This window comes from Montipora foliosa, chromosome 3, assembly GCF_036669935.1.
Source record: "Montipora foliosa isolate CH-2021 chromosome 3, ASM3666993v2, whole genome shotgun sequence".
NCBI lineage: Eukaryota > Metazoa > Cnidaria > Anthozoa > Scleractinia > Acroporidae > Montipora > Montipora foliosa.
Window position 1 is genome coordinate 69,015,991 of NC_090871.1, and position 10,000 is coordinate 69,025,990.

The 10,000-nt window shown below is 37.9% G+C and overlaps 1 protein-coding gene across 2 annotated transcripts in view; it reads right to left on the reverse strand.

Annotated features, from left to right (window-relative positions):
* The window catches only part of LOC137998101 (uncharacterized), a 17,714-nt gene that overhangs the window by 3,737 nt on the left and 3,977 nt on the right, over positions 1-10,000 (reverse strand). For both annotated transcript variants that reach the window (XM_068844519.1, XM_068844518.1), the window contains exons 2-7: positions 9,475-9,601; positions 6,356-6,439; positions 5,725-5,808; positions 5,086-5,169; positions 3,131-3,217; positions 742-766 (exon numbers count right to left, since the gene is read on the reverse strand). In XM_068844519.1, the coding sequence (XP_068700620.1) occupies positions 742-766; positions 3,131-3,217; positions 5,086-5,169; positions 5,725-5,808; positions 6,356-6,439; positions 9,475-9,601 (491 nt within the window). The remainder of the gene's footprint in view (positions 1-741; positions 767-3,130; positions 3,218-5,085; positions 5,170-5,724; positions 5,809-6,355; positions 6,440-9,474; positions 9,602-10,000) is intronic.

Here is a 10,000-nt window from a genome sequence, read left to right on the forward strand (position 1 = left end):
GGGTATTCTGTTGATGCTTTCTGCTGCTTAACACTAGTTCCCAAACAAGACTGAGGTGTCAATTTTGTATATATAAGAAAGAAATATCACCCAGGGCTGAATACCTGGTGCCAGCTTGACCACAAACATTCTCACCTATATGATTGCAGTGACAATCAAGACTTGCCTAAACATCGCCAAGCAAGCAAATCATCACATGCTATTAAACAGAATTATTTTATTCCTTTGTGTGACAAGGCCCAAAAAAAGTTACACCTGGCCCCAGTAATTCAAAGGATGGATAGCGCTCTCCTCAATATCCAGTGCATAAGTAATAGCGAATTCAATTGCGCTATCCATTGCATAGTGATTTATCCGGTGGATAGCGTTATCCACCTTTTGAACAACTGGCGCCTGGTCTATTAATAATCACAATCATGTGCAGAATGCCCAACATGCCTCACTGGCACGCCACTGTTTTTTGGGAACAGCTGATAAAGCAGCCATATTTAACGTCGACAACTCGTAACACCTCATCTATTCAGCGAAGCCTACTCTTGCCTCTATAAAAGGTCGTGTGTTCTGCACATGATTGTAGAACTGGCTTATAGTTATGTAGTCCATTTTCAGTAACAGTTTTTTTGATGCCATGTTTCCATTGATCAGCATGTTTTAAAACCAGATCTCTCTCAAATTTGTCATGTTGAACATGATTAAGAACAATAACAGTTTATTATTTACATGATTAACTGTAAGTATTACCTGGACGTGCATCCTCTTGGGAGTCCTGCAGTAGCAAATAAAGTATTCATGATTATAATTAACTTGTTGATCAACATTTGTTGCAGTTGATGTTCAACGATGTTGAAACTAAACATGTGTTGAGTATTTGTGATCAAAATAAATTTCAGTGGCCATTTTTGTTTTCCAAACTCCCTTCATATATCAAAACCAAAGCTAAACAGACTTATTTTCAGCACCTCAGAGACCAGAAATTTCGCCAGTGACTCCTTATAGGTAGCCAAAAACTACTTAATTTATAATCATATCTTGGGGACCTTATTATGTAGCTCTACAAGAGGTAAATTCTTCTTGCTGGATTATTTCAGTCTAAAGGCTGTTGGCAAAATCTGGATTGGACCGGACCAGACCGGACCGAATCAATAACAAAATTCCCGGCAATAGACACATGAAATCCCTGGGTCTCCAGTTAAGGTTACTTCCCACCTTCGTAGGTGTCATGCGGGAAAAAGTTCGTATGCACGCTAGTTTCAATAAAATCATAAACTATACATCAGAAGAAAGCTTAATAAATATTAATGTCATGGACAGTTCTGGTATGCAAGGGCCAGCTGAACAAATTACAAGTGCCAGATCTTGGGAGATCTTCAGGACCAGAAAATAATATTTAAACTAAAAAAAAAATAATTATGGAAGGCTGGTTGTACGCTGTGAGGATACATATAGTTTTTGTTTGACCAATATTTCGTCAGGCACGGCCAGACTTTTTCAGAGAGTTAAGTAATTTAAATATTGTTTAACCGAGTTTTCCTTTTAGTGTCAGCAGCCAGTAAGACGTGAAACCAGCGAGGGTTCCTCTATTGAATTTATTGGGTATCGGATGCCGCAACATGAGCAAGTGTCTCAAGCGTTTTCGATAGTCTGATTGGTTGTCTAGATATCCGCATCTAAAGTTGGAGTAGCTAAAGATATGCAAGATGTGTAAATGGAGGCCATGGGAAAATATCTTAAATATCAGAATTTCCTGTCAAACGTTTGTTAATTGATACCTTGTGAATAACACTGTGCAGTGATTTTGCTTGTGCTGCGGCATTCGATATTCAATAAATTCAATAGAAGAACCCTCAGCAGTTTCGCGTCTTACCAGCGCCAATCCTCATACTTACCAACTCACTTAAGCAATATTTTTATCGTAAACTACATTTACTAAGCTTTCTTCTGATTTATAGTTTGTTAGGAATTTAGTGAAACTTAAGCGCGCGCGCAAACTTTTCCCCCCGAAGGACTCTCGCGAAGGTGGGAAGTAACCTTAATGCACCTACATGTATCAATGTTAAGCCACATAGAGGGGGGATTGGGCTAGCCACAGGAGTTTGATCGTGAGGTCTGTCCCCAGGGTTGGGATCTTGATGCTATGTGACTTCCCCAGGCTAGCGATTTTAATCGTACAAAGGACATTTTACCACCTTCACTTGCCACCGGGTGAACATTTTGACCAATTATTTTATCCCAGGGATGGGAAATTTGAATTTTTGTACATGAAAATGTCAAAATCCCCACCCCCATGCCCGACTCCACCACCCCGGGGCTTAACATTGATAGGTGCATACTGTAACTAGCAACCTTAAGGGATTTCATGTGTCTACTTTGGGCGGGAATTTTGTTATTGGTCTAGTCCGGTCCGGTCCGGTCCGGTCCAATCCTGGTTTTGCCAACCACCCAGTCTAAACAAGTAATTAACATTTATCAAGAGACTTCATTAAAATGATAACATCGATCAGAATGTCCACAAATCCATATACTAATTAGAATTTGTATGCCAACTTACATGTAATTAACGCAACAGTGAAAGGATACATGAAATGGATCATATATGAACTGCAGATATCAAATCAAGTGAAGCTACATGATCCATGCAGTTATGAAGCCTGAAAAATTCAGGACTTCAAACGGGGTTTGAACCCATGACCTCGTGATACCGGTATCGCTGTATCAACGGGTTCAAATCCCGTTGAAGTCCTGAATTTTTCAAGCTTCTTTACGCAATTGCAAAAATTGCGTTCATAACTGCGAGGATCATAGCTTCACTTGATTAATTAATAAGCGTCACAAAGTGTCCCCTGACACTTTGACTCAGCTTCAGTTTTGCTTGTGATGAGGATACAGACAATTATTTTGTAGTAATTGAAAGTGTTCTCTACACTATGCATCCAGAATACAAAATCAGTAACCATATCCTGAGCAAAGAAATATCAAATAATTTAACCTAAAAACAAATACCAATCACCCTAGTGTTACAAACAAGCATTCTTCAGTTTAATATTAGATTTAACAGTACACCTGATGAAGTTTACCAAAATTTAGCATTGCAATCAAGGATATAATTAAATGAAACCTGTCAGTGACTTACCATGATGTCTTTACTGGCGCTCCACTGAGAGCCAGCTTTCTCCAAGTCATCCTCACTAATCGAGGAATTTAGATCCTCATCATAGCTCTAGAGAACATATTTAGGAGTTATCAATAACATTTATGGAAGGCTGTAATGGTTTGAGTACCGGTACTGCCCCAGTGGCAAATTTAGCACATGACGATAAAATATTTTCATCCAACGTTGTGCTTGCCAAACACAACAAGCTACACATTCCCATTTTGACTACTCACATTTCTTTGAGTCTAGAGAGGTTAATTCCTCCTCACTGCCAGATGCAATGAGTATTGGACTCTGCTAATGATACATATACATGTTCATGGAAAAAGCAGGCAAAACCAGGGCTTATCAATAAAATTTAGGAGGCAGTTGGCATAATTACGTAATGTAGCCAACATTTTCTTTTGTTTGTTTGTTCTTCTTTCGTTTGAAGTGTGGACAGTATGCAAGCCAGTGTTGGACAGAGAGGAAATTACACCGAATTATGCGGAAATTTTAAAAACAATTTCTAAAACTAATAATTAGGCCCCTCCAATACATGCTAATGGTGCAAATCAGGACTCGAGATTGCGATTAAAATATCTGGAGAAGTCACCAATGTGCGACCAGCTTTCACCCTTGAAATAAAAGGGTTAGCAGTTGGCATTTTGCCAACACTTTTGCTAAAATAAATAAAGCGATAAAAAATTGTTTTGTTTCTCGTCATGCATTTTGTTTCAATTTGGAGATGTAGAGCAAGATTGTAACGTGGTTGAACCATGATCCATTACCTCAATCATTCACCATTTTCAGCGGTTTTTACACATGCGTATTGCAAGCTCCAATTTTGTTTTGTTAAACCACTGGCGACAGACCTCGCGACAAAATTCAGCGCAAATGGTTGTCCCTACGATTACAAATTTAATTTGCGACTATATATTGCAGCTAAATTTTCATACCTTGTTGCATCTTTCTTTTTTAATCTCGAGCGCATGGTATGTTTGTTTTTATTATATAACTTTTTGTCACACTCTCTAATAAGTTAAATAATTTAGGGAGATTTCCAACAAAGAAATAAAAACAGTAAGTCACTAAGTAGTTTTTCATATAATTTAAAAAACTGAAGTTTAGATGGTCTTTTTGTGGACTTGGCTTGTTGCCATGGTAACCGATGATGTCATGAGTGCCCTTAACGTATTACTCAAGATATTTATAGTTTGCCTACACTATGAAATATCCTTATTTGGTATCTTTCATCGTTTCACAAACACTACTGAAACAAAAAACCCTTTCGAGCCTCCTTAAAAAGCATGTGCTCGAGTGATTTACCCCTCTTGTATGATCGGTAAGGAGGTTTCTTGAATATTAATTTTTGCCTTTAATGGCTGGTTTTCAACAAAATTCAAGTGTGCATGTCAGTAGTCTGCTTGAAGATTTGACACTGCTGGGTTGTATGTTTTGACACTGAATGGTACAAATTCTCAATGGTTTTGGCTTTTTGTTTAAGAGCCGACTGCTAACTTAGAGCCGCTCTTCAAGGCGGGCTTTGAATGTTCTGTAAGGATATTTTGGCAAACGTGAGTGAGAATAAAGAAGTTCACGTTATCTTCTCTATCATCAATAAGAGTTTACAAATCCTAGAGACTTTTGCTGAAAGCTAGATCGTAAGCAACCAGCTCTAGTAATGACCACTTTTTCGAATATTCACTGAGTGGTCACTTACGAGAGCTTCAACTGTATGTAGAGAAAGAAAAACTGGAAACAAGTATTTCAGCCTCGCAGGCTTGGCTGTTGAGGACTGCACATTCAAATAACTGGGAGATCTCAGGTTCTGCCCAACTTTTGTGCTACTAAACAACATTCATGAACAAATCAGGACCTGAGTAAAAAAGTCTTGATAACTATAACTATAAAAATGTCCAGATAATGAAAATTATATTGTGGCAGCTACTCACCGTGATTGTATCTTGACTACATCCATTATTCGAATCTGAAGATGCTAAAAGTTTATCTTCCTCACTATTGGATAATTTTGGGTCCTATTTATGATAAAAAGTATGCAAAATCACAGGTTATTATCAATAAAGTTTAGGAGGCAGATGACATGAGTAAATTATGCAGGCAACATTTGTTTGTTTGTACTTCCTTAGTTTGGAGTGTGCACAGTATGAAAGCCAGCAAGCCATGCAAATGCTAAGTCCCTAACACTGTTTAAAGCACAATATTGTTATCATATGTATATGTAGGGAGAGAAGGACTGGGAACAAGACATTACATTTTCTGCTTTTCACGCTTGGCTCGCCAGCTTAATGGCTTGCTAGCTAACAGATTGTACATACAGTTACCCATACTTTGAATTCAGTGGTCATTAAATTGAAAAAAATTCAAACAAATCATTGGGTTTTGCATCAAAACTTTAAATTTTGAGGACTGCACATTCAAATACCTGGGAGATCTCAGGTTCTCCCAACTTTTGTGTTACTAAACAACATTCACGAACAAATCAGGACCTGAGTAAAAAAGTCTTGATAACTACATATGTATAACTATAAAAATGTCCAGATAATGAAAATTATATTGTGGCAGCTACTCACCATGATTGTATCTTGACTACATCCATTATTCGAATCTGAAGATGCTAAAAGTTTATCTTCCTCACTATTGGATAATATTGGGTCCTATTTATGATAAAAAGCATGCAAAATCACAGGTTATTATCAATAAAGTTTAGGAGGCAGATGACATGAGTAAATTATGCAGGCAACATTTGTTTGTTTGAACTTCCTTAGTTTGGAGTGTGCACAGTATGAAAGCCAGCAAGCCATGCAAATGCTAAGTCCCTAACACTGTTTAAAGCACAATATTGTTATCATATGTATATGTAGGGAGAGAAGGACTGGGAACAAGACATTACATTTTCTGCTTTACACGCTTGGCTCGCCAGCTTAATGGCTTGCTAGCTAACAGATTGTACATACAGTTACCCATACTTTGAATTCAGTGGTCATTAAATTGAAAAAAATTCAAACAAATCATTGGGTTTTGCATCAAAACTTTAAATTTTGAGGACTGCACATTCAAATACCTGGGAGATCTCAGGTTCTGCCCAACTTTCGTGTTACTAAACAACATTCATGAACAAAGCAGGACCTGAGTAAAAACGTCTTGATAACTATAACTAATAAAAATGTCCAGATAATGCAAATTATTTTGGCAGCTACTCACCATGATTGTATCTTGACTACATTCATTGTTCGAGTCTGAAGATGCTAAAAGTTTATCTTCCTCACTACTGGATAATATTGGGTCCTATTTATGATAAAAAGCAAATAAAATCACAGATTATTATCAATAAAATTTAGGAGACAGATGACATGAGTAAATTATGCAGGCAACATTTGTTTGTATGTACTTCCTTAGTTTGGAGTGTGCACAATATGAAAGCCAGCAAGCCATGCAAATTCCAAGTCCCTAACACTGTTTAAATAAGCACAATATTGTTATCGTACATATATGTAGGGAGAGAACAACTGGGAACAAGACAGTATATTCCTGGTTCGCAGGATTGGCTCGCTGGCTCACAGATTGTGCATACACTATACAGTCCCTATAGTTTGTGTTCAATGGTCATTACATTTAAAAGAATTCAAACAAATCATTAAGTTTTGCATCAAAACATTACATTTTGAGGATACATTCAAATAACTGGGAGATCTCTGGTTCTCTCCAAATTTTGTGCTACCAAACAACATTATGAACAAATCAGGACCTGAGTAAAAGTCTTGATAACTATAATTATAAAAATACCCAGATAAGTGGATAGCGTTGAACGTGCGTGCTGATTGGGTACTTAAACTCAGGATATCCTTGGCTATTCACCTGCGAGCAATTATTCATGCGGAATTTGTTGTAATGTTTGCAGGAGTAAATGAGTTAAAATTATCTTTTTGTACTCTATTATATCACTGTTTTAGTATTATATTAAAAACAACTATTCACCAGAGTGTCCGTGGTTGGTGGTGGATATTTACCTTGCCGCCTTGTGACTCGGTAAATATCCACCACTCTCCACCTCCACTTTGGTGAATAATTGCTTAATAATTATTGTGGCAGCTACTCACCATTGTACCTTGACTACATCGGAAGATGCTAATAATTTATCATCCTCACCATTGGACGGTATTAGATCGTATTAATGAGAGCATCCAAAGTCATGGGTTATCAAATATAAAATTTAGGAGGAAATTGACATGAGTAATGCACGAAATCAACATTTTTAAAATGGAGCACACTGGCGACTCAAGGCAAGTTTTCAGCTGCCAAATAGCAAATTTTGGTTGCCACGGCGGCTAGGCAGAAAGAAGTCATTCGTTTGATTGGAGATTTGCAGTTGGTTAATTCAGGAGACTTGTTTTAAATTATTTCAGTTCAAAGATATCAACAGAACAAAAAGGAACCTGCTCATTAATTGGCAAACATGTCTCAATTTCTTTTTAATCACTTTCTCCGAACATCATTGTTAGCCATGCCAATGTTAGTTGCATGCTGGCAACCAGCTGGTCACCCCCAGGCTTAAAACCAACCCTGGGGCCAATCCTAGTCGCCAACCCGACAAATAAATGTTCATGAAGAAATCATGACCTTAGTTAGATTAAAAGTCCAGATAACCGAAATTCCCAGGTGAAAAATGCAAAAATTATGCCAGCTACTTGCCCAGTCATCTTGACAACATACAATGTACATTATTTGAGTCTGGAGAGGCCAGTTCCTCCTCACTGCTAGATGCAATGCGTGTTGGATCCTCCAGATAAATGTACATGTTCATGGACACAGCAAGAAATCAATAAAAATTGGGAGACATTTGGTAAGAGAAGTGCACGCAACACTGTTGTTTTTTTCTTCCTCTACTTTTTATAAACTTAAGAAAAAGAAGATTCTTACCTTAATTACTTCAGGTCATTCAGGGGAAAACATTTAAGGGAAATTAACCCCAGATAACTAACATTTTAAGTGTAAATTTTCAAGAATTTCAAAAATAGTTTTTTTGTTTTTGTCATAAAACAACAAGATTGCAGGGTTAATGTTTATGCCTTCTTGAGGAGAAGAGTTAGGACATTTTGTGACCGTACTGTTTGCATTTTGCACCACAATTAAGTGATGGCCAAGTAAACAAGGGTCAACGGAAATCGCAATTGCATCTTTAATATCGAGTGCAATCCTGGACATATCTTACAATGCTCACATGCTTTTCTCTTGACATGGACATATCTGATCTGTTCCTTCAAAATTTAATTCGTGATCATCTTCTGACTTATGCACCAGTCAATTGAAACCCCCACCCCCCAGGTCCCAGGGATTATAGGGGCATTGACACACTTTTGCACAACAATCTGTCCCTTGGGGGTGATGCAGTTGACTGATTTTGACTTTGGGTCCCATCCCCACATGGGGAAAAGTAGCACTGGCATTCAAGTTTCTAAAGATGGCAGAAAGCGTGAGAAAGGTAAAGCCTGGTTTTCACAAGCAACTCAAGTGCAAGCACAAGCACACACAAAAGAACCAAACTTTTTCCCTTTCCTTGTTTTTGCACTTATGCTTGCGTTCGCTTGCGTCGTGTGAAAATGAAATGCAGAATAAGCACAAGCACATTTGCTATGTCTGGCCAATTAAAGCACTCGCGTTCCAGATTCTCCACATCTGAGCATTTGAACAAAATGGCGGATGCCGTGGCTGTTACTTAACACTGTAATATTTTGACGTTCATTTTCACTAGCATAAGCTAGATATTTTCAGTACTCTCTTTATATACGCTATATAGGTATGTGCCGCCCAATAGGGTAGGGTTTTTGAGGTACTCAGGGTATCCTTTTTGGTATTGTGATCCTTAGATATTCCAATGCACAAAACGAAAAAGATATGGTTTATTAAAACTGTGCTACATGCTTGAATACATATTTTCAAGTTTAACAAAGCCATTTTAAAGGGACCTTTATAGCTTGTATGGGCCTTTAAGAGGGTATCGAATCTCAATTTTCTGACCTTAAATAGGGTCAGGGTTTGAGAACCTTGATTGATTGACACACCTATCCTAAATTGTTGGAATAGGGGTGGGGGTCTTGCTGCTTTTTGACCAGGGTCTATGTCAAACCCCCCACCCTTCCCTGGGACCTGAGGGGTGTGGGTTTCAATTGACTGGTGCATTAGTGATCGAGTTAGCAGAAGAAAATTAGTCCTTCTAAATATCTGTAGATTCACTGACATTGCGTTCATTTGGAAATCTTTGATGAAGTAAGGCATCCCATTCATGACTGATATAAGTGGACGTACATGTAGATGACACATACCTTGAGGAGCAACTTTTCTGTTGCTGGAGATTTCTTTCTCCTGTTATTCTTTTTTTCCTCAAGCCTCAATCGTCTCTTAACCCTCTTGGAACTCCTTTTTAGTGTGGGGCTTGGGGTGGCACTAAATCTAAATGCAATCATCACCATAATTTTGTTAAGGAACAATAACTAGTGAAAGTTTTATTATATTTAAAGAAGCTGCACGAGTTATATGTTCATTTATTATATGGAGGAGAGTGTTTTACTGGGAACTAAACCACTCGTAGATTCCATACACCACTACATCCGGGACCCGAGTGGCGTATTTTCCGTATGTCACCTTTGTGAGTGTCGTATCGTTCAATGACGTCACGATTCCCGCCTTTCTTTTCCCGCCTTTTTTATAAAGCCCAGCCGTATTTGTAAAACTTGAAACACAATAAAATCGGAATTTATCAATATTTAGTCTCCATATAATAAAAAGAACATTACACGTTGGCTCGAAGATATGAATTTTATGTTCTCGTGGCAAGAACAATATCTCACT